Raw genomic sequence first — 25,462 nt, forward strand, 5'->3', positions numbered from 1 at the left:
GGATAGGGTGTTATTTTTTACCGGTTGCTCAGGTAGACAACACATTTACACGGATGCTCCAAGGGGGAAACAGCAGGAGACACTAGATTATCCAGGGAAGCGTGTGCCAAACAGATGGAGCAAACAGTGTGAAGGCTTTCAGAAAAGACTTGGGTGTTTTTGTTCATTAATTTTTGAAACTTGAATGTGGTTGACACACTGTGTTACATTAATTTTGGGTGTACACACAGTGACTCAACAAGTTTAAATGTTGTACCGTGTTCACAACATTGGAGCTGCCATCTGTCACCACACAACCCTATCACTGACTATATTGCCTATGCTGTGCCTTTTATTCCTGTGACTCATTCATTCCTTAAACGGAAGCCTCCCACTCCCCTTCACCATCCTGCTTTTCATTTGTTCATTTATTGTTTTAAAAAATAAAGGCTCAATCTATGAGGAGGCAAGGTAGTGGAAGAGTAGGGGGGCACGTTTCATCTGGTCCCTTGAATTAAGCTAGATAACTATCAAACCATTCTGAACACCCATGAATTCAACTGAGATGTTAGAAAAGAATATCTGGAACTCTAGGAGTAGAAAAGAGACCACTTTCTGCAAGGTAGGAGGTGCGGAGAAGTGAATCTGAGGGGAGATATTAGAAGATAAGCGATGCAGAGAGGGAGCCTCCCTAAGCCAGCTACCAGAAAATGATATTGCCCAAGAGGGCCAGATATTGCATGGTGCACTGGGTGTCATATGCAAATAATGAATTTCATGGAACACTACATCAAAAACTAAGGATATACTGTATGGTGACTAACATAACATAATAAAAAATAAAAAATAAAGAAGCCTTAGAAATCTGCTCCAGTGAGGGACATCCCTGCCGGAAAGGTGCTCAGGTAGAAATGGGCAAAGTTCTAGGTTGAACAGTGTGTTCTCAGGATTCCTGAAGTCACAGAATTAGTGTGGGGGGATGGGGGTGCTGAGCTGGTAGAGTTCCCAAGCTTTGGAGGGGGGAACGTTACAGTCAGCGAGCCCGGGAGGGGGCTGTCAGCTGGGTTTGCCATAAACTGTGAGCTGGGGCCGATTGGGAGACTGCTTTCTGCCTCAGGACCCTGAAGAGGACCAGAACATGGACACCCTCTACCAATCCATGGAGGGGTGGTACAGTGATGAACATGGATGCAAAAATTCTCATCAAGAAACTAGCCAATAGGATCCAACAGTACATTAAAAGGATTATTCGCCAAGACCAATTGGGATTTATTCCTGAACTGCAAGGTGGCACAACATCTATAAATTATTCAGTGTGATACCACATTAATAAAAGAAAGGACAGGAATCATATGATCCTCTCAATTGATGCAGAAAAAAACATTTGACAAAATACAGTGTCCTTTATTGATTAAAACTCTCAAAATGTAGGATAGAAGTAACATAACTCAACATCATAAAAGTCATCTACGAAAAGCCCACAGTGAGTATCATTCTCAATGGGGAAAAACTGAGAGCTTTTCCCCTAAGGACAGGAAAACGACAGGGATCCCCACTCTCACCATTATTGTTCAACACATTACTAGAAGTCCTAGCCTGAGCATTCAAAGGAATTAAAGGTATCTGAACTGGCAAAGAAGAAGTCAAACTTTCACTCTTTGCAGATGGCATGATACTTTATGTGGAAAACCCAAAAGACTCCACTCCCAAATTGATAGAACTCATACAGCCACTCAGCAATGTGGCAGGATACAAAATCAATGCACAGAAATCGGTTCATTTTTAGTGTATAGAAATGCATTACCCCAAAGATACAGACATAGTGCATTTCTATACACTAAAAATGAAATTGAAGAAAGAGAAATTAAGCTATCAATCCCATTTACAATCACATCAAAGAACATAAGATACCTAAATTAAACTTATCCTAAGATATAAATGATCTGTACTCCAGAAACTAAAGAAAGTCATGAAAGAATTTGAGAAAGACACAAAGAGATTGAAAAACAGTCCATGCTCATGGATTAGAAGAATAATTATTGTTAAAATGTCCATGCTACACAGAGCACTCCATACATTCAATGCAATCCCTACCAAAATACCATCAACATTTTTCACAGGGCTGGAACAAATAATCCTAAAATTTGAATGGAACCAGAAACGACCCTGAATAACCAGGGGAATGTTGAAAAAGAAAACCAAAGCTGGAAGCATCACAATGCCTGACTTCAAGCTATATTACAAAGCTGTGATCATCAAGCCTGCATGGTATTGGCATAAAAACAGACACATAGATCAATGGAACAGAGTAGAGAACCCAGAAATGGACCCTTGGCTCTTTGGGCAACTAATCTTTGACAAAGCAGGAAAAAACATCCAGTGGAAAAAAGACAGTCTCTTCAATAAATGGTGCTGGGAAAATTGGACAACCACATGCAGAAGCATGAAACTGGAACATTCTCTTACACCATACACAAAGATAAACTCTAAATGGATGAAAGACCTCAATGTGAGACAGGAATCCATCAAAATCCTAGAGGAGAACACAGGCAGCAACTTCTTTGACCTCAGCCGCAGCAACTTTTTGCTAGACACATCTCTAAAGACAAGGGAAACAAAAGCAAAAATGAACTGTTGGGATTTCATCAAGATAAAAAGCTGCCACACAGCAAAGGAAATAGTCAACAAAACTAAAAAGCAACCTACGGAATGGGAGAAGATATTTTCAAATGACATATTAGATAAAGATCTAGTATCCAAGATCTATAAAGAACTTAGCAAACTCAAACACAAAACAAAAGTAATCCAGTCAAATAATGGGCAGAAGGCATGAACAGACATTTCTATAAAGAAGACATGCAAAGGGCCAACAGACACATAAAAACATGTTCAACATCACTTTTCATCAGGGAAATGTAAATCAAAACAAAATTGAGATACCACCTTATAGCACTTAGAATGGCTAAAATTGATAAGGCAGGAAACAACAAACATTGGCGAGGATGTGGAGAAAGGGGAACCCTCTTACAGTCTTGGTGGGAATGCAAGCTGGTACAGCTACTCTGGAAAAACAGTATGGATGTTCCTTTGAAGTTAAAAATAGACCCTATGACCTATGCAATTGCACTACTGGGTATTTATCCCACAATACAAATATAGTGAAATGAAGGGGCACCTGCACCCCCAATGTTCATAGCAGCAATGTCCATAATAGCCACACTGCGGAAGGAGCCAAGATGGTCTTCGGTAGATGAATGGATAAAGAAGATGTGGTTCATATTCACAATAGAACATTACTCAGCCATCATAAATGATGAATACCTACCATTTACATCCACATGGATGGAACTGGAGGGCATTATGCTAAGTGAAATAAATCAATCAGAGATAGACAATTATCAAATGATTTCAGTCATGTGTAATATAAGAAATAGTGTAGAGAATTATAAGGGAAATGGGGGAAAACTGGGAAGAAATCAGAGAGGGAGACAAACCATGAGAGACTCTTTAATCTGGGAAACTAACTGAAGGTTTCTGAAGGGGAGTTGGGTGGGGGAATGGAGTAACTGGGTGGTGTGCATTAAGGAGGGCACGTGATGTGATGAGCACTGGGCATCAGTTGTATATAACTGATGAATTTGTGAACACTACATCTGAACTAATGATGTACTATATTTTGGCTAATTGAATTTAAATAAAAAGAAAAATGAAAAAAATCAAGGCTCAAAGAAAGCCATTGTGTAGAGGGGAATGATCAAGTGGAAGAGTGTTGAGAGGTGATGGCTGAGAATGTTGAGGAATGGGGTGGCCTCCCTAGTACTGATGAAGCTTCAATACCCAAGGACCCCCCTCCTTCACATGGCATGCCTTGCACATTATCAATTTTGTTTCCATGGAATTATTGAATGGAAATGGTCCCCCTTCTTATTTTCATATGTTAGGTAATAATCTGGCACCAGTATTTTAAGGGTCACGTATAAGAGGAATGGGTTCCAGAACCCCAGCCTTGAGAAATGTTGATGTTACCCACACAAGGCCACACACATGCTATGGTCTCCTGGTACCATGGCACTACCAGACTGTTCTCAACCCCAACCACAATAAGTAGGCAAACAATGTTCTGAGGTAAGCTAACAGCATTGCATTCTTTCCCCTAAAAATGTAAGATTGCATCCAAATTCTAATAGCTGTTTCCTATGAGCATGTGATCATAACTCTCCAATTTAATGTTTATTTTGTATCCAGTATTTAAAGAAACACAAAAAATCAGTTCCAGGGGCACCTGGGTGGCTCAGCCATTAAGCATCTGCCTTCCGCTCAGGTCATGATCCCAGGGTCCTTGGATAGGGTCCCGCATCGGGCTCCCTGCTCCACGGGAAGTCTACTTCTCCCTCTCACACTCCCCTTGCTTGTGTTCCCTCTCTTGCTGTCTCTCTTTGTCAAAGAAATAAATAAAATCTTAAAAAAATCAGTTCCAAAATTTTGAAGACAAAACATGGAGAGAAAGATCTAATAACCTCAGGTAGCCCCTAGATGGTGAAGAGGAGTAAACGCCCCGGTTCTGGCAACACTCCAACCCCAGTTACAGCGCCTTGATGCCCAGAATAATAAAGCAGCAAAAGACAATTTATCCAAAAGAAAAGGTAGGGATGTCTTTACGTTATCAAGACTTCTTACCAATTGAACATTGCACCAGAATAACAAGAAAAGAGAAGACACCCACAATTCACAAAAGGAGATGCACGCAGTACAAGAAAAGTGGGGGATTTTAAAAGATGATTTGCTAAAAGAACTTTTCTAAATGACATAAAATGCAAAACTTCTAATTAGAAACTCAGGCTTTGAATTGTGGATATTCTCATATTTGCTTCTTGAACTTGGAGCACAACCAAACTGTTCTAAATGTTAATCTCCTCCCCTAAATAGTAGGGCTCGAGCTGTCCATCCACCTCAGGTGGTTGACAGATTTAGTGAACATACAGAAAGACCTTAGCCTAGTTCCCCCTCCTGTTGATAATGAGTGCTTATCACTGGTGATGAGATTTGGCTGACTTTTATCTTCTCTCCAATGTCCCCATCGCTTCCCCATCTCTGGGTCCCCAATTACACAGCCTTCTTTCAGCTCCTTGTTGGCTCTCCACCTACCACAGTTTGTCCTGCTCTACTCAATATTCACATTTACCCAGAGAGATCTTTCTATATTGCATTTGAGTTACTGTCCAGCTCCCCAACTTTACTCCTTCCCGGTGACTCCCCACTGGAGACTGAACCTCAAATTCCACAGCTTCCAACACTTGGCTTGCCTTCCCTGACTGACCCTCCAGCTTCCCACTCTTGCCATCTCACCCACATCCATGTCACAAACACCAAACTTGAGTTGTAGCTTCACCTGAAGCCCCAGTCTCCAGGCTCAGAGCCTCCATACACCTGCTGCCCTTTGCTTGGAGTCGCCCACTGGCCTCCTTGGGGTAATTTACCTCCTCTCTATCTTCACAATCCCATGGCCTCTTTCAGACTCCAAGGAGTCATCTCCTTCATTAATCTGTTTTTGTTTTGCAGGTTTTTTTTTAACATTCCTGCAGAAAAAGGACACTTTCTCTTGCAATAATTTAGATGTAGGGCTTATCAGTGTGTAATTTTTATTTAATTCTATGTATGTTTCCCCTGCTAGAATGTGAGTGCATGGGGCATGTTATACATACCCCCACTCTTTACCCCCAGACATAATTTGGTTGGGAACAGTAGGAATAAATACATATTGCATGAAGGAATGAGAGAATCTCTGCTCACAGAAGTTGCCAGTGATGAGAGAGAACAGAAGCAGGGAGTTACTAGCACAGGAATGGAGGACGTGGGAGAGGAATGTTTGCCATATTCTGAGCTTGGGACCATGTGTGGGTCAGACTGTGGTTTGTAAGAATAAAATAGAATAGGATAAATAAGACACAATAGGAAATATCAGAATGCATCATACGTAGTCAGGGTGCATGGCAAATCATTTTTGTGCTAAGTTCAGCAGACATTTCTTTTTTTTAACATATTAAATAAATTGACTATAAATGAATCAGTTCACCCACCAACAAACACAAAGGTCTCGTGGCTCTGGGCTAGGCTTGTTAGGCTCTCAGGTGACCTCAGGTAAAAGCTTTTAGCTTCCATTCTCTCTGAGCCGTTCCTGAAATACCTGCTGAGTTCTGAGGCCTACCTGGATGGGGTCTCTGAGAGGAAGGTCTCCATGTGGCCATCCAAACTCCTCTCTGAATGTTTCATGGTGGAGACTGAAGCTCTGTTCCCAGGCAGGACAGCAGGAAGGAGTGAAGCATGGGTCCCCCAGCAGACTTAGGAATCCAAAAGCCAAAACCATGTCTCCTCCAGCTCAAGGTTGAACACGCCCAGGGGCTGCAGTAGAGGAGATATTTACAGCTCCTGTGTTTGCTGTATCTGTTCCCTAACCCTGCTCATTAGACACATTTACCATTATTACTCCAACCCCTGAGCACATCACCCCATGGGAACGTATCTGGACTGAATGAAATTCTTTTCTGTAGATTCTCTGTTCCCAGGAGAGCAGGTAGAATTCAGGTGCATCCAATGTTTATTACTCCTCCCTGAACTTGCCTGGCTTCCGGAGCTCCAACATTGAAACTTTCCACAGACCTGAGTGAAAGTTTTTTTTTTTTTTTTCCTTCCAAATCGAAGACTGAGGAACCTGCCTTGACCATGTTTCTGGGTCTGTAAAACATTGACTTGTAGTGGAAGCACAACTCCTGATAGCTCCAGAAAATTGTTCTTCCTACCCCAACAAGCAAAAGTGTGTTCCTTTGCTACAAAACCACAGGTACAAAAGTTCTTGGATTCATAATTCTTTTCACAAATCAATTAGGACCTTTATATGTTTAATACAGGTTAAAATTTGACATTTAGTCTTCCACTTTTAAAACATTTGATATTATAAGAAATCTACTTAGAACATTTAAGCCATCATGGACTGAGCTTAGAATCTTATATGGATTGTCTCATTTACTTTTGCAAAAGACGTTCTATTAGTACCATAAAATGATGAGCCTTTTTGCACAATTGTAGAAATGTGACTTGGAAGGGTTGAGTGATCGACCAAGAATTATGAACTGGGTCATTATGAACTAATGTTCTTTGATTGGAATGCAACAAGATAGGCCAGGGCTTCTCAACCAGAGATGATTTTGCCTCCAGAGGACACTTGGGAAGCACTGTTACTAAATTGGTATGTCTAGGGTGGCCCAGAGAATCTGCATCTGTAACTAGCTCCCAGTCGTTGATGTTGCCTATCTTGATGTGTAGACATATTTGGGTATCAAGACTGTGGTCCAGTGTCAGAGTTAGTTGTGTTCTTCTCCCAGAATCCTCCCACCCACCTCAGGTCTGACCTTAGGTGGTCAAACAAGTTGACAGGTATCTCTTTTCTTTCATGACAGGAAACGAACCTGTAAAGTCTTTGTTTCCTGTCGGTAAACCTGGAGAAATCCCATCTAAGGATTTGGTCTGAGAACTTAGTAATACTTTAGAGCTCACAGGAAATTCCATGGCACAGAGCTGGTGCTCCATCCACAGAGACTACCATGACCATCTAAGTTCCACATTGCCTAAGCTCATGACGACACTAAAAAAGGTCTCTTGGGACAGGAAGTGAGTCCAGGATTCCTCTGCCTCTGGGACAGTGTTCTGGGCATTTTGGGAATTAAGTGGGTATCACTGGCAGCAGCCAGCACAACTGGAGAAGCCAGGCATTCACACACTCACATTCATCCCTGGGAGAAGTCCCTGGCCGAAAAGATCTCCCCTGGCACTGAGTGTGCTGCCTTGTGATAGAGGGTACGTGGGTGAAGTGTAATGGTTCTTCTGACTCTCTTCAGTGTGGTCAGCATCTCAATTGGGCAGCCTTCCACAGACCTCAGAAAGGGTGAGACTTTTCACCACAGCCATGACTTTGACTGAGTCAACGACGTGTCATAAGTTCTGCCTCCTCCTCAGTAATAAATGGGGAATGACACTAATCCCATAAGTATTTTGGAAAACTTACATGAGATAAGATGTATAAACACCTAAACAGTGTCAGCAGAGTGCTACTGTTATTTTTTGTTCTCAAGATCCATATCCAAATTTCTTGGGGTGCCTGGGTGGCTAAGTCAATCAAACAGAGGACTTTTGATCTCAGCTCGGGTATTGATCTCAGGGTTATGGGTTCAATCCACAGTGGGCTTGAATGCTATTAAGAACAAACAAAAACCCACCAAATTTCTTTTCTAGCTCAAAAGCTTTCATTTAATCGATACATTTTTTTCTGGTCCTGACCACCCTCCCATCAATTTTTCACTCAACAAATATTCACTGAGCAAAAACTTCATCCTGAGAACCGTACTAGGCACTGCAGTCTCAAAGATAGGGAAGAGATAGTTCTGAAATTCAAGGAGTCTATATTGTGGGCAGCGGAGAAACTTCGTAAAGTTAATGTCACTGGAAGGAAAGTGAATCAGATCAGGATAAAAAAAAAAGTGTGGTGACAAATATTTGAGATTTTATTCATGTGACCAGAGAAAACATCTCTGGAAATGAGTTTTCAGGACATCTCCAAAATTGGCACACAGCCCATCACTCTGAGGATGGATATTAACTGCATGAGATTTGACTTATCGTTTGAAGAAATCCAAGCCAGGGACACGGCTCAGTGTGGTGGGCGTCTGCCTTCGGCTCAGTTCATGATCCTGGGGTCCTAGAATTGAGTCCCACATCGGGGTCCCTGCTCAGCGGGGAGCCTGCTTCACCCTCAGCCTGCTGCACCCCTTCACTGTGCCCTCTCCCTCCCTCCCTCTCTCTCTAAAAAAAATAAAAAGAAAGAAATCCAAACCATTACGGAAGATTACGAAGAAAATACCAGGTTGTATTCACACCATGTGAAAATGACTGGTTATAAAGTGAAAAGGGGAACCCAAGATATAACCTGAAGAAAAATAGAGAAGACAAGAAAACCCAAGTAAAGAACTGCTTTAACATGTGTACACCTGGGGAAAAAATAAAAATAGTGGATGAAGGAAGTCAGGATCTCTGGGCCTCCATATTGTGTGCCCAGCTACTCAGGAGAGTCCGGTGATGGTCCTGACGCTGAGAGGTACCACCCTGCCGAGGAGCCTGCTCAGGGCCCCCTTCATGTCCCTGTTCCTCAAGTCATAGATGAAGGAGTTCAGCATGGGGGTGACAATGGTGTACATCACCAAGGCCACCAGACTTGTGCTGGAGGATGAAGTCACTGCAGAACTGAGGTCAATCCCAAGACCTCTTCCATAGAACAAGGAGATCATCAAGAAGTGAGACCCACATGTGGAAAAGGCTTTGTACTTGCCCCTGGCTGAGGAAATGCTGAGTATGGAGGAAACAATTTGATAGTAAAACAAAAGTATTTCATGGAAAGGAATCACAGCCAGAAGGCCAGGTGCAGAATACACCACTATGTTATTGATGAGGGTGTCAGAATAGGCGAGCTTCAGGACTTTGGGAAGATCACACACACACACACACACACACACACACACACACACACACACACACAAAAAGTGTGGGATTTCCATGTTTGTGCATAAGGACAGCCTTGAAAGGGTCAAGGTGACAGGCAGCCACAAAGTAGTCATAGGCCATCACGGTCAGGAGTACATTGTCCAGGCATCCAAACACAAGGAAAAAAAAATGTCTGGCTGAGGCAGCCTGCATATGTGATAACTTTGCTCTGAGTCTGGATGTTCAGAGCATCTTGCAGACGGTGGTGGAGGTGAAACAGATGTCAGCAGAGGACAGGTTGGATAGGAAGAAGTACATGGGGGTGTGGAGGCGGGGGTCTGAGCAGATGGCCAGGATGATGAGCACGTACCCAGTGAACGTGACCAAGTATACACACAGGAACAGCCCAAAGAGCATGAACTGAGTCTCTGACTTTGCTGAAAACCCCAGGAGGAGAAATTCTGAGGCGTGTGTTTGATTTCCTGATTCCATGGGGATGAAATAACTAGCAGGAAAAAGAAAAACATCAGCATTCAATGCCCATCACAGTGACAGCACAGAAATGTGATTGCCTTTAATTTCTGGTGAAAGGATTAATGAAACTACCCTGTTATCATTGCCTTGGTTGCTGAATTTGAGATGCTTCCATCCTTACCTCTGCTGCCACTGCCATCTGGAAATGTCACCGTAGTTCCAAAGCAGACATGTCCCTTGTAACCTGGCTGATCAGAGTGTGGTCCGTGGACCAGAAGCAGCAGGCTTGCCCAGAGCTGCTTTGAATGCAGAGCCCCAGGCCACTTTCAGACTTGCTGAATCCTAATCCACATGTGACAAGATCAATGTGGTTTCCCTGCTCATTCATGACTGAGTTGTGCTGGTCCAGAACATCTGTGCCTTCCAGTCCTTCAACTTTTATCTCCTCACTTTTATTTTCCTCTACGCCTTCCCTCAAACCTCCTTACTTCATATAATATAGGCAAATACAGAAACTCAATGAGTGCTTTTTTTCTGCCACCTGTGTGGAGTCAATAATTTTCATCCATCAGTCTTAAGTATTCCAAACAGCATGTATGAATCTCACATTTAGTTTTCCAATGCAAATATCTATACCTTTCACAATGATTTGCACTGCTTATGTGACCAGATGATATTATTTTGCACAGTCATTTTGTGGCACTGTGTTCTATGTCATTGGAAAGCCTGCCATTATGATTTCTTTCTTTTATCTTTGTGTAGAATTTTTTAAATTTTTTAAATATCATTTTAAAAAGTATTATAAGCAACACAGCTTAGGCTGGTATTCCTCATGTTATCATAGAGACATTATGCCCCTTTGATGATGGAGACAAATTAACCCCTAATTGAATATGGACACTTTTTCTTCTTAGTTGTTCCATCTGTGTAGTCAAATTTCCTAACAACAGAGTCCTTTGTCTTCACTGGAATTCTCAGAGTCCTACCAGAGGCCCAATTTTGGCAACAATGTAACATTTCATGGTAGATATTTGGTTTACTCATATAATTATTCACCTGGTTTTGGGTCTGCTTTCCTTTGGCCACAATATTTCTCTTGTCCTATACATTTAGAGTGTCTTGTTTTGTCCTAAGTATTATGGAGATTCCTTAAAATTACTTTGGAACATGTCATGGGAACGAGTGAGTGAGTAAATAAATGGTGTTTTTCAGAGGGCACTGTGTCCTGGACACTCGATCCACCACAACTGCCCTCCCATAAGAATTCTCGGAGATCTCTTATACTTGCTCTTCTGCTGATGGGAAAGAGATCCGCAGAATAGAAGAAACATCCCCAAGGTCCATCAGGCCCTGGATGGAAAGGGGCAATTTGAACTCACATCTACCTGCCTGCAAGTCAGTGTGGCTCATGACATGGGAGATTTTCTCTTCCCGCTATTGGGGTTGATCAACTCCAAAGTGACTTCAGATTTCTTTTTCTACTTAAAGCAGGATTTCAACACTGAATATCCTTATCCAAGAGAATATAAATGAATAAGATCTAAGGCTGAATTCATTTCATTTGAATAAAGTGTTACTGGATAAATGTCTGGATGATTAGATTTTTATTGTGGTGGCAACAAATTACCATGATGCTTCCTTAAAACAATGGGATAAGCTGGTGATGGGTAGTAAGGAGGGCACGTATTGCATGGTGCACTGGGTGTTATACGCAACTAATGAATCATCGAACTGTACATCAAAAAAATTAAATAAATAAAAAAACATTAAAAAAATAAAACTAATCAACTTATTTTCTGATAGTTCTGGAAGTCAGAAGGCTGAAAAAAGCCTCCCTGGGCTAAATTCACTCTGTCTGCAGAAAGAGTTCATTCTAGAGATCTTCAGAGAATGTGTTTCCTTGCCTATTCCAGCTTTAGAGCCACCTGTACTCCCTGGCTCTTGTGCCCTCCCTTTATCTTCAAGGCCAGCAAAAGAACAACCAAAAATCTCTCTCAACTCCAATGTGTCTCCCTTTATTCACATTTGGTGGACCCTTGTGATCTATTGAGCCTGCTTGGATAATCAGAATAACTTTATCCTAGGAGCTGACTAGCAATGTTAATACCATTTGCAACTTTAATTTTCCCTTGCCATTATGGAATATGTACTTAAAGATTCTGTAGATTAAGATGTGGAAATATTTTGGAGACATTATTCTGCCTACTAAGTCTTTGTCAGAGGTGTATTTGCTGTCAACTCAGGGACCCTCACTTTGAAGAATCAAATACAGAATTTATTTCAGACTCTAGGGTGAGTACTGATACTTTTCCTTCAAAACCCACATGAAGAGGAACATGTGGCTTCTTCATTAACATCAGCCCAAAGCCATAAATGGTAAAGTAAACCCTCAACTAAAACAATTCAATATCATCTCAAGGTTAAGGGACAGTGCAAGGAGGTTAGACCTCTGGAAGGCAATCAAGTTCATGAGAATGAGGAATACAAAACTGGATTCACCTGACTTCCACTCTGGTCTCCCAGGAACAGAGTCTCAGCAGGAAAATTTTCCATTCTGTCCAGACCAGTGGCCCACGGGGAATGAAGTGCTCTGAGGAGGGAGTAACAATGGAAACAGCGCCTAGTGAGCAGACACAGGGAGCTGTAAATATCTCCTCTGCTTCAGAACTTCAGCACGTGGATCCTTGGACTGGCTGGGACATGGTTGTTATTTTGGGGTTCCTAAGTCTGGCTGGGGGACCCATGCTTCACTGCTTCCTGCTGCCCTGTCTGGAAACAGAGCTTCAATCTCCAACATCAACCATCCACAGAGGAATTAGGACCTCCACATGGAGACATTCCTCTTAAAGACCCCACCAGGTGAGTCTGAGAGCCCAGCAGGTATTTCAGGAAAGGATCAGAGAGAATGGAAGCTGAGAACTTTTACCTGAGGTCACCTGAGACTAGGTAAACTCATTTATAATTATTTTTTGTAATGTGTTCAAAAGAGAAGTGTCCATTGGTCTCAGCAATACAGACATCATTGTTGACAATACGTGGTATGAATGCAAGACCATTTGGATGAGACGGGGGAAGGAATGGGGGGACATAAAATGGTTTCATTGAAATTAGAACATATCCAAGGAGTCTGCACTTCATGGGAGTAGGAAGACAGAGTATTAGGCTTGAAGCATGTGCAGAGAACTGTTTAAGATGTGGTGCGTTTTTAGCGTGTCCTGTATTTATAGACAGCCCTGGACCCATATAGACAGCTATTGCCTTGCAAAAGATGTCCTGAGACATACATTTCTCAGCACCTTCTCTCACATGTAGTATTCACATTTTAAAATTTTCTTCAAGTGCTCCTGGGTGGCTCAGTCAGTTAAGCATCTGCCTTCAGCTCAGGTCATGATCTCAGCGTCCTGGGATCCGGCCCTGCATGGGCTCCCTGCTCCGAGAGGAGACTGCTTTTCCTTCTCCTCCCCACTCATGCTCTCTCTTGCTATCACTGTCTCTGTCTCTCAAATAAATAAAATCTTTGTTTTTAAAAAATTCTGCCTTTATTATTTTTCTCTAAATAAAATCTTTTTATTTATTTATTATTATTATAATAATATATTTTATTATATTATGTTAGTCACCATACAGTACATCCCTGGTTTCCGATGTAAAGTTCGATGATTCATTAGTTGCGTATAACACCCAGTGCACCATGCAATACGTGCCCTCCTTACTACCCATCCTCAGCCTATGGGATAGTCTAAATAAAATCTTTAAAAAATTGTGTTCAATATGCAAAAATGGATATGCAAACTAGCTTCACTTCGTAATACTTCATTAGCAAGAGATGCGGAAACTATGTAGACAATTCTGAGGTAGAAGAAAAACTCAACCAAATCACGTCACTGGAGATAATCACTGATTGACCCACAGGAAGGAACTATAATTGTGATGTTTTTACATATACTGATGACTGCTGTCTGCCACCCTAAGATGATGGGTGCTGCTATCACACTATTTGAGTGAGGTTATTCACCTTTGGAATGGATTGGCTGTCTCTCCCAAGTTCAAATAGCTTATATATGGTAGATCTGACATTCAAAACCTGGTTGTCTGATTCCAAAAGTTTTGCCTTTAAAATAATTCAGAAAAGTCTTTTGTTATTTCATCTTTAAAAATTCCCTTTTTTGCCATACATTGTGTATTTTCTGCTGTGAATTGCAGGTTTATTCCCTTTACATATTTTTGTAGAGGGATATTCAATCCTTAAAATGTCTTGACATCACAAAATACCACTCCTTTCTTCTTATTTTCCTGCTTTGTTAATTATTCTGGGCATCAGGGGATATGGACTGTGGCTGGAATGCTGCCAAGCTCTTCACTCATCAGTCTCTCAGGGACCACCTGAGCTTATCAGATCTTTTACCACTTGTGTCCATTTCTCTCCTCTCTGTGTTTTTGGAACTGCTTTCCTTTGTTTCTTTAAATATTAGGACACAAGATGATTGTATTAAAATGTAGCCCCATGTTTCCATATCCAGTAGAGACTTACTACCTAGAATTGAAGTACTATTTACTCAGTCTTCAGGGTAAAGGTAATCTCATACTGATAGCTTGCCTTGTAGCATTTCTTTCAAAATTATTGTGGCCTAGTGGCAAGAAAGGCATGATAGTAAAATAGTTCCAGGAGGCCAAAGTGCACCGTGTGTGTGTGTGTGTGTGTGTGTGTGTGTGTGTGTGTGTGTGTGTGTGTTGTGGGGCATAAACAGTCCTTAGGGCAATGGTACCTGAGTTCATATACTCCAATGTGTCACCCTTAAAAGCCAGAACGTTAAAGAACAGATGGAAATAAAGGAAGAATCCATCTCTATTCACAGAATACCATGGAACACAATTAATAAGATGCAAAGAACACCATGTGAAGGAAGGACTCCCTGTGTCTTGAAGTCCCATCAGTGGCAGGAAAGCCGCCTCGGTCCTCAACATTCTCTGCCACCACCTCTCTTCTCTCTCCCTCTTGCTCATTCCCTCACCGCACTGACTGCATGTTGAGATCTGCAGATCTGCAGTAAGTGCCTCCTGCAGGGCCTTTGTTCTGCTTTCCCTGCAGGGCACACACGTCCCCCAGATATCCTCCTGCCTCCTGCTCAGTCTTTCTGGAACCTCTGTTAAAATGTCACCTTCTTTGCAGGTCTTCCTGAACTCCTATTAAAATTTAGCACCCTCCTTCCGTTTTCCCTTCCTTCATACTGTATGTTGGCTAACTGTACATTGAAAAAAAATGCAATAAAGTGACTTAAGGAAAAAAAAAAGATTCAGCACCCTCCCCATCCACTCCTTTTTATACCGACATTTTTTTTCTTCATTACCCCCATCACCATCAGACATACATGGTGTATGATTTTTTTTACTTTTTTATATATATTCCTTCTCCATCATTGGATTGTACGGACTTTTCTGTTTCTCCAAGTTTTTATTTATTTATTTATTCATTTTTATAATAATATGTTTTATTATATTATGTTAGTCACCATATGGTATATCCCTGGTTTTTGATGTAAAGTTCCATGATTCATTAGTTGCCTATAACACCCAGTGCACCATGAAATACGTGCCTAAGAAACAAACTGAGATCCAAGTTTTTATTTAAACTTCACTTAGCTAACATACAATGGTGTATTAGTTTCAGGTGTAGAATTTAGTGATTCAACACTTCTGTACAACACCAGGTGCTCATCACCACAAGTGCCCTTCTTCTTCCCCATCATCTATTTCACCCATCCCTCACCCACTTCCCTCCAGCAACCCTCAGTTTGTTCTCTACGGATAAGTGTCTGTTCCTGGTATGCTTCTCTTTTCTTCTCCCACTATGTTCATTTGTTTTGTTTCTTAAATTCCACACATGAGTGAAATCGTATGGAAATTGTCTGTCTCTGACTGACTTATTTTGCTTAACATAATACACTCTATCTCCCTCCAGGTCATTGCAAATGACAAAATCTCATTCCTTTTGATGGCTGAGTAATATTCCATTATCTATGTATACCACATCTTCGTTATCCAGTCATCATTTGGTGGACATTGGGCCCTTTGCATAGTTTGGCTACTGTTGATAATGCTGCTATAAATGTCAGGGTGTCATGTACCCCCTTCGAATTAGTATTTTTGTAACCTTTGGGTAAATACCTAGTAGTGCAACCTACAGAATGACAGAAGGTATTTGCAAATGACATATCTATAAAGGGTTAGTATCCAAAATCTATGAAGAACTGATCAAACTCAGCATCCAAATAATAAATAATCCAGTTATGAAATGGGCAGAAGACATGAATAGATATTTTTCCAAAGAAGACATCCAGATGGCCAATGGACACATGAAAAGATGTTCTTATCACTCATCATCAGGGAAACACACATCAAAAGTACAGACAGATATCACCTCACACCAGTCAGAATGGCTAAAATTAACAACACAGGAGGCAACAGGTGTTGTCGAGGATGTGGAGAAAGGGTAAACCCCTTGCATTGTTGATGGGAATGAAAACTGGTGCAACCACTCAGGAAAACAGTATGAAAGTCCTCAAAAAGTTATAAATAGAGCTACCCTATGGCCTAGCAATTGCACTCCTAGGTATTTACCCAAAGGATGTATTGAGTTTTCTATCTCAGCACCCTATGCTCTTTGTCTAGAAGATGTCAGTACTCAACATAGATTCCTCAAATACAGGAAAGCATGTCCCATTAAAACTGCAATACATGACCTCTTAGGGAAAAGGCTAAATGGGCTGGAATTCCTAATCAGAGATGTCAGGTAACTTCCCTTAAATGGGCTTGGATCTATACAAATAATACATATTTCTTTCTTGATTGCAAAACATAAATTGTAACATGTCACTCTGTTAATAATGCTCATTTGTTACAAATCAAAACTACAGTGAGGTATCATCTCAACCTGTCAGAAAATCTAAAATCAGTAACATAATAAATAACCGTTGTTGGCGAGACATGGAGAAGGGGAATCCTCTTGCCCTGTTGGTAGGAATGCAAACCGATGTAGTCACTCTGGAAAACAGTATGGAGGTTCCTCAAAAAGTTAAATATAGAACAACCCTATAATCCTGTAATTGCATTGCTAGGGTATTTGCCCAAAGGTACAAAAACACAAATTCAAAGAGATAACATGTACAGGATTATTTACAATAGCCAAACCATGGAAACGACACATGTTCATCGACTGAAGAATGGATAAAAAAGAAGTAATATATGTATACAGTGGAATATTACTCAGGTATAAAAAGGAATGAAATCTTGCCATTTGCAAGGACATGGATAGAACTAGAGTGTATTATGCTAAGTGAAATAAGGCAATCAGAGAAAGATGGTTACCTTATGATTTCAGTCATATGTGGAAAGTAAGAAACAAAACAAATGATCATAGGGAAAACAAAAGAGAAAGAGAGGCAAACCAAGACCCAAACTCTTAACTCTAGAGAACAAATTGTTGCTTACCAGAGGGAGGCTGGTGGGGGGATGGGTGAAATAGGTGATGGGGATAAAGGAGGACACTTATTGGGATAAGCACTGGGAACTGTACGGAAGTACTGAATCACTGTATTGTCCACCTGAAACTCATATTACTCTTTATGTTAGCTAATTGGAATTTAAATAAAACTTTAAAAGCAATAAAGTGTAATAAATAAAAGAAGCCCTTTTGCTTGAAAATTAATCATAGTTTTTGTTTTTGTTTTTGTTTTTTCCTTCCTCATAGTCATATCCACCACATGAAAACAGGCAATGGTACACGAATTTCAGAGTTTCTTCTTCTGGGATTTTCAGAGGGACCAGAATTTCAGCCACTCATATTTGGGCTTTTCCTCTCCATGTATCTGACCACTGTGCTTGGAAACCTCCTCCTCATCCTGGCCATCAGCTCTGACTCCCGCCTCCACACACCCATGTACTTCTTCCTCTCCAACCTGTCCTTTGTAGACATCTGTTTCACCTCCACCACCATCCCCAAGATGCTGTGGAACATCCAGACTCAGGACAATGTCATTAACTATGCAGAATGCCTCAGCCAGATGTATTTTTTCCTACTCTATGCACAGTTGGACGTCTTTCTCCTGACCGTGATGGCCTATGACCGCTTCATGGCCATCTGTCAGCCCCTGCACTACACGGTCATCATGAAGCCCCGGCTCTGTGGACTGCTGGTTCTGGTGTCCTGGATCATCAGTGTTCTCAATTCCTTGTTACAAAGCTTAATGGTGTTACGGCTGACCTTCTGTACAGTCTTGGAAATCCACCACTTTTTCTGCGAACTCAATCAGATAGTTGACCATGCCTGTTCTGACACCTTTCTTAATGACCTGGTGATATATTTTAATACCATGTTGTTGGCTGGTGCTCCCCTGGCTGGGATCCTTTACTCTTATTCTAAAATAGTTTCCACCATATGTGGAATATCATCAGCTCAGGGCAGGTACAAAGCATTTTCCACCTGTGCATCTCACCTCTCAGTTGTCTCCTTATTTTATTCTACAGGTCTATGGGTGTACCTTAGCTCTGCTGCTACCCAGAGCTCTCATGCAAGTTCAGTGGCCTCGGTGATGTACACGGTGGTCACCCCCATGCTGAACCCATTCATCTACAGCCTGAGGAACAGAGACATAAAAACAGCTCTGAAAAGAATCGTTGGGGTTCCAGTGATATGAGCCAATCCTCCCAGGGATGAAGAAGTGCCTGTGCTTGCAGGGCTACAGCCTCAGAGCAGAGAACTGCTAGTTTTGATTAGGATGTGGAAGTAGATTCTGCTCCTATTTACTTCTTGGAATTTTCATTTGTTTGAATTCAACTTCTCCATACATTTAATTAACTGACTTTATTAAGCTTCTGCTCGGTCTGATGCACACACAGTTTCCCCCTTTTCAATTTCATACATTCCTAATGTTTTCCCCAACCCTGGATCCAAATGCCTGGAAAATTCTGTATCTTACATGGGGGCAAGTTGGGTTCTTTAAATTAATTTCATTTCAAATGACTTCTACCATGCCAAATAAATTTACCTAGATTTCCCAGAAGGATAATCATAAGTTGTACTCTTTGTATGGAAGTGACTATACTTAGCCACTAAGCCCTTCACATAACTTTATTGTAGAGGAGAATACAAAACCCCACTTTTCACCTAGAGTCTGTCAGTCTTGTTACACCACTACCATCACTCCTCTTCCTGAGAATGTGGACTGTAACACTGTTCTGTTTAGGTCTCAGGCTCCTGATAGGGATGCTCGCACTAGGAAAGCCCAGACACTCCCTGCGCCCTGTGCTTGTGGACATTCCCACAGATGCTTCCCGGACCAGAGCCTCTGCTTTGGCTGCACCAGCCCTTGGGTTCTTACTGTGACTGCAAGACAGGTCTCAGCATCACCCATCAGAGACTCTAACAAAACCAGGTCTATTCCTCACAGGTCCTGGAGGGCACGGGGATCCCAAAGACCATTTGGGGAGGTCTCAGAAGGGGAGAGAGGCATTGAGATGGAGAGAAAGAAAGTACTCCTGAGAGATCAGCTCTTATCAGGGTGGCCCAAATGGTTAGGGGGTTGTGGTTTCAGGGTTTATTGGAAAATTTTATATGAGTAGAATTCAGCTGCTGAAGGGAAAAGCAGGGTCACTCATGTGTCATATCAAGGTTACCCAGGGCTTCCTGAAGAGGTACTTCACAGGTAGGGCTGCCTCAGGGCTTCTCTGGTAATTATGTCACACACCTGACAACGAATTTACTCCATATAGTTGTCTTTAAAATGGATGCCTCAGAAACCAAAACCTAGTATGAGGCACTTAACTCTACAAACATGCTGCTGTGTTTTTGACCCAGTCTCATGCTTTTATCCCGACTCAGCTCAGTGTCCCGAAATCCGACTATAGCCCCTGACAAAGACTGATTAGCAAACATATCTCTCGCAATGCCGTCGACATGGAAAGACAAATTTGACTAAACAGATCAACCTGTCATGTTCTTAGTATCAGGATGACCATAAATATGATGACACAAAATTTCAAAACACTCATTTTGTTACTACTCAAAATAGTTCTTTTTTTCTTTTTTCTTTTTTTTTTTTATATCACAAATCATGCTGTGCCTCTATTTACTGAAGCATGGAAGATTGGTGTCCACAACTGAGGGGGTTTATTCACTGAGGTAAAGGATTGCTTAGTGTTATATGTTTTATTATCAAATTATCTTCCTGTTTCTACTTGAAAACTTACAATGCTACCCGTTAATATGACTCTTTTATTGTTCCACAACATACCTCCCTTTACGTAACATTTGTCACAAATGCTAAGGGATGGGGAGTTAACAATATCAGCATCCTCCATTTCATACCTCCTTCCTGATCAGAAATCCCATCCACTTGCATGATCTGAGGACACTTCACACAAAAGGTGGATGTCCAGCCGGTCATGTCCTTCAAGGTCACCAGTTCTTCTGCACAAACGTGCACGTCCTTCAAACTCTCCCAGTGACTCAGATGGGAGCCCAGATATAGTCACTTGTTCATAAAGTCACTGGAAGTAAACTTGAATAACAGAATGACCATGACTTCTCTCCTCATTTGTCAGATCCTGTGCCACAAATAAAAAGCAGCACATGCTTTGATTTCCTTGTGTCTGTTCGCTTCACTTATTGTGTCAGTCAGTTCTTGCTGTGTAACAGGCTGTTCTTGTCAAATGGAATGTCATTATGATGTGGGCTCATGGAGCACAAAGGTCAGGAGAATTCTTGAGCCATTTTATGATACAAAAAGGTGCTTTTATTATAGCACAAGGACTAGACCCATGGGCAGAAAGAGCTGCACTGGAATTGTCAGGAGAGACTGGTTGTACCGTTTTAAGTTTGTGTGTGTGGTGGGTAGAGATAACGTAAATTTCTATGGAATTTCTCGATGATGAATGTGAAGTTTACAGGACTTTGCAGGTCGGACTATTGTAAAGATATGGTTGCTTTTAGTCTCTAATGAAACATCAACATTAAGGCAGCCATGAGTTTCTGGAGGAGTGTCACACTCTGCATGTCTCAGGGATTCATCTGTGGGCTGCAGGTTGTAAGAAGATTGACTTTTAGCTACATTTCTCTTACCTTTGTTCTCCTCATCAATAATACCTTTACAATCAGGGGAAGACGGGAAAGATGGCAGAAGAATAGGGGACCTTGTTTCATCTGGTCCCTTGAATTTAGCTGGACATCTATCAAGCCATTCTGAACACCCAAAAATTCAGCCTGAGATGTAAGAAAATATGTCTGGAATTCGAGAAGTAGAAAAGCAACTGCTTTCTGCAAGGTAGGAGGTATGGAGATGGGAATCTGAGGGGAGATATCAGAAGATAAATGGAGGGGGGAGGGAGCTTCCATAAGCCAGCTACTAGAAAGTGATATAACCCCAGAGCGCAAAATCAGAACCCTTAGATATCTACTCCAGTGAGAGACATCCCTTTCTGAAAGGGACTCAGGGAATGAAAAGAGAAGAATTCTAGGTGGGCCATTGTGAACTCAGGATCCCAGAAATCACAGAATGATCAGGAGTGGCTAAACCAGTAGAGTGCCCAATCAGTGGAGTGGGGAACTTGGTTAAGGCCAGCAAGCCCTGGAGGGGACTCTCAGCTTGGCTTGCCATAATCTGGGAGCCAGGCAGGTCAGGTGACCACTCTCTGCCTAAGCATCCTGAAAAGTACTGGAATACATGGGCCACTTACCATTCCCCGGGAGGGGCAAAACAGCCACAACCATGACCAGACAAACAACTCTCAGGGCCTGGGCCCCAGAAAGAAGAGTAGAGAGACACCCAGCCATCGTCCTGGGGCAGCAGAGCTTGGCACGTGCAGGAGTCCACAACTGCTCTCTGTCCCAAGGTGCATAAAGGGCAGTGACATGGGTCCCTCGGTTTGCCCCCAGGAGAATTACAGTGGGCATGCACTGCTAGGATCTGCGGAGTTTGTTACAAACAAAAGTGAAGACTGTTTGTCCCAGAGGGTTTATTGAAGAGTGGGGACTACAATCTTTTGGCTCTGGGCCAGAGATCCAAGTACAGTCATTATTATTCTGATCCTCTGAAGAGTCTCAGAAAGCCTCCAAGGAACAAAAGCCATGCAGAGGACCAGCTTACATGGAGCCTAGCCCCCTGGAAGTGGTGGTGCAACTCCACCCAGGCAAAGACGCCTGAGAAGCAGCACCGCAGGCCCCTCCCTCAGAAAAAAAACTGGAAGAACAGGTGGACAACAAGTTAATGAATCCCACAAGACTGTAAAACTCCAGAGCCATGGGAAAATAGTATAGTGAGCTCCAGGGATTTTTTTTTACTATTCATTTATCTTTCAGTTTAAAATTTCCCATTTCTTTTTTTTTACCTTTTTCCTATTTTAACTAGATTCTTATTTTACCAACTTATGTCTTTAGGTTGCTTTTTTAACTTTTGTTTTTTACATCTACATTTATAGATATATATATATATATATAATGTTTATATGTTTTCTTTTCTTTGAAATTTTGGTGTGTAGTGTCTTTTAACACACAGACAAAAGTTCAATCAGGAATAAGTGGATCACCCTACTTTGTCCACCATATGAGACTATAGTCTCTATTCACCCGCCCCCAACATTTTTGTTTGTTTGTTTGGTTGGTTTGGTTTGCTTTCTGTTGTGGTTTCTGACCACTTCAGATTTGTAGAGGGTGTATTTTGCTTGGGTCGTGGTTGATATTTTGGACTCTGCACTCACTCACCCATCCTTCTTAAGGCCAAATGACTAGAAGTAGGAATTCACAACAAAAGAAAGAACTGGAGGCAATGTTCTCTGCCACAAAGTGAATCAATACTGATATAGGTAAGATGTCAGAGATGGAAATCAGGATAGCAATCATAAAGTTAATAGCTGGGCTTGAAAAAAGCATAAATGATATTAGAGAAACTCAGTGCAGAAATGAGATCTAATCAGGCCAAGCTTAGAAGTATTATAACTGAGATGCAGTCTAAGCAGAAGATCAACAAAGAAACAAGGGCTTTGAATGACACACTGGATCAGATGGACATCACAGATACATACAGAACATTCAATCCTAAAACAAGTGAATACACATTCTTCTCGAGTGCACATGGAACTTTCTCCAGAATAGATCACATATGGGGTCACAAGTAAAGTCTCAACCAATACCAAAAATTGATGTTATTACTTGCATATTTTGAGACCACAATGCTTGGAAACTTGAATTCAATCACAGAGGAAATTTGGAAGGAACTCAAACACTTGGAGGTTAAAGAGCATCCTACTAAAGCAAAAATGGGTCAAAAGTAAATTAAAGAAGAATTTTAAAAATTCATGGAAAATAATGACAATGAAAACACATAGGTTCAAAGACTCTGCGATACAACGAAGGAGGTCCTAAGATGGAAGAACATTGCATTACAAGACTTTTCAAAAAAATTACAAAAATCCCAAATGCACAAGCTAACCTTACACCTAAAGGACTTGCAGAAAGAACAGCACATAAAGCCTTAACAAAGCAGGGGAAGATAAATAATAATGATTAGAGAAGAAATCAATAAAATAGAAACCAGAAGAACCATAGAACAGATCAACAAAACCAGAAGCTGGTTCTTTGAAAGAATTAATAAGATCGATAAACCTTTAGCCAGACTTATCCAAAAGAAAAGAGAAAGGACCCAAAATAATAAAATCATGAATGAAAGTGGAGATTATGGCCAACAATAAGGAAATACAGAAAATTTTAACAAGATATTATAAGCAACTATATGCCAAAAAATGAGGCAATGTGGAAAAATGGATGCGCTCCTGGGAAATTTATAAACTAGCAAGACTGAAAAAAGAAGAAATAGGCAATCTGAACAGACCAATAACCAGCAAGGAAATTGAAGCCGTAATCAAAAACCTCCCAAAAACAAAAGTGCAGGGCCAGATTTTTTCCAAGGGGAATTCTACCAAATATTTAAATAATAAATAATACCTATTCTACTGAAGATATTTCAAAAAATAAACATGGAAGGAAAGCTTCCAAACATGTTCTATGAGGCCAGCGTTACCCTGATCCCCAAACCAGGAAAATACTCCTTCAAAAAGGAGATTTACACACCAATATCCCTGATAAACATGGATGCCAAAATACTCACTGAGATCCTAGCCAATAGGATCCAACAGTACATTAAAAGGATTATTCCCAACGACCTGTTGGGATTAATTACTGGGATGCAAGGGTGGTTCAACATTCACAAACGAATCAACATGATAGATCACATTAACAAAAGAAAGGCAAGAACAACATGATCCTTTTGATGCAGAAAAAGCATTTAACAAAATACAGCATCCTTTCTTGATTACAACTCTCCAAAGTATAGGGATAAGGGGAATATACCTCAACATCATAAAAGCCATCTATAAAAAGCCAATAGTGAATGTTATTCTCAATGGGGGAAAACTGAGACCTTTTGCCATAAGGTCAGCAACACGACAGGGATACCACACTCATCATTATTGTTCAACATAGTACTAGAAGTTCTAGCATCAGCAATCAGACAACAAAAAGAAATAAAAGGCATTCAAATTGTCAAAAAAGAAATCAAACTCTGTCTTCACAGATAACATGATACATTGTGTGGAAAATCCAAAAGACTCCACCCCCAAATTACTAGAACTCATATAGCAATTCAACAACATGGCAGGAGACAAAATCAATGCACAGAAATCAGTTACTTTTCTTTTCTTTTCTTTTAAAGATTTTATTTATTTATTTGACAGAGAGACAGTCAACGAGAAAGGGAACACAAGCAGGGGGAGTGGGAGAGGAAGAAGCAGGCTCCCAGAGGAGGAGCCTGACGTGGGGCTCGATCCCACAACGCCGGGATCACGTCCTGAGCTGAAGGCAGACGCCTAACGACTGAGCCACCCAGGCACCCCAGAAATCAGTTACTTTTCTATACACTAACAATGTGACTGAAGAAAGAGATTAAGGAATCAATTCTATTTACAACAACTCCAAAAATCATAAGATACCTAGGAATAAACCTAATCAAAGAGGTACAGGAGCTCTACTCAAGAAACTACAGAACACTTATGAAAGAATTTGAGGAAGACACAAAGAGATGGAAAAACATTCCGTGCCTATGGATTGGAAGAATAAACATTGTGAAAATGTCTATGCAACTCAGAACAATCTATACATTCAAAGCAATCCCTATCAAAATACCTCTGACAATTTTCACGGAGCTGGAACAAGCAATCTAAAAATCTGTGTGGAACCAGAAAAGACCCTAAATCACCAGGGGAATGTTGAAAAAGAAAACCAAAGCTGGGGGGCATCACAATGCCTGACTTCAAGCTATATTACAAAGTCTTGATCATCAACGCAACATATTGGCAAGAAAACAGACACATAGATCAATGGAACAGAATAGAGAGCCCAGATATGGACCCTCAACTCTCTGGTCAACTAATCTTT

General features: G+C 41.2%; 1 protein-coding gene across 1 annotated transcript; it reads left to right on the forward strand.

The window, feature by feature from the left end:
• Positions 1 to 17,741: 17,741 nt before the first annotated feature.
• Positions 17,742 to 18,674, forward strand: LOC103681616 (olfactory receptor-like protein OLF4). The gene has a single exon (XM_008711188.1). The coding sequence runs from the start codon at positions 17,742 to 17,744 to the stop codon at positions 18,672 to 18,674; it is 933 nt and encodes a 310-aa protein (XP_008709410.1).
• Positions 18,675 to 25,462: the final 6,788 nt, after the last annotated feature.

This window comes from Ursus maritimus, unplaced genomic scaffold (genome assembly GCF_017311325.1).
Source record: "Ursus maritimus isolate PB19 unplaced genomic scaffold, ASM1731132v1 scaffold_37, whole genome shotgun sequence".
In the NCBI taxonomy this organism is placed as follows: Eukaryota; Metazoa; Chordata; class Mammalia; order Carnivora; family Ursidae; genus Ursus; species Ursus maritimus.

Excerpts from the sequence above, each read along its gene's own strand:
- LOC103681616 (XM_008711188.1), top strand. The coding sequence starts at position 17,742 with ATGAAAACAGGCAATGGTACACGAATTTCAGAGTTTCTTCTTCTGGGA.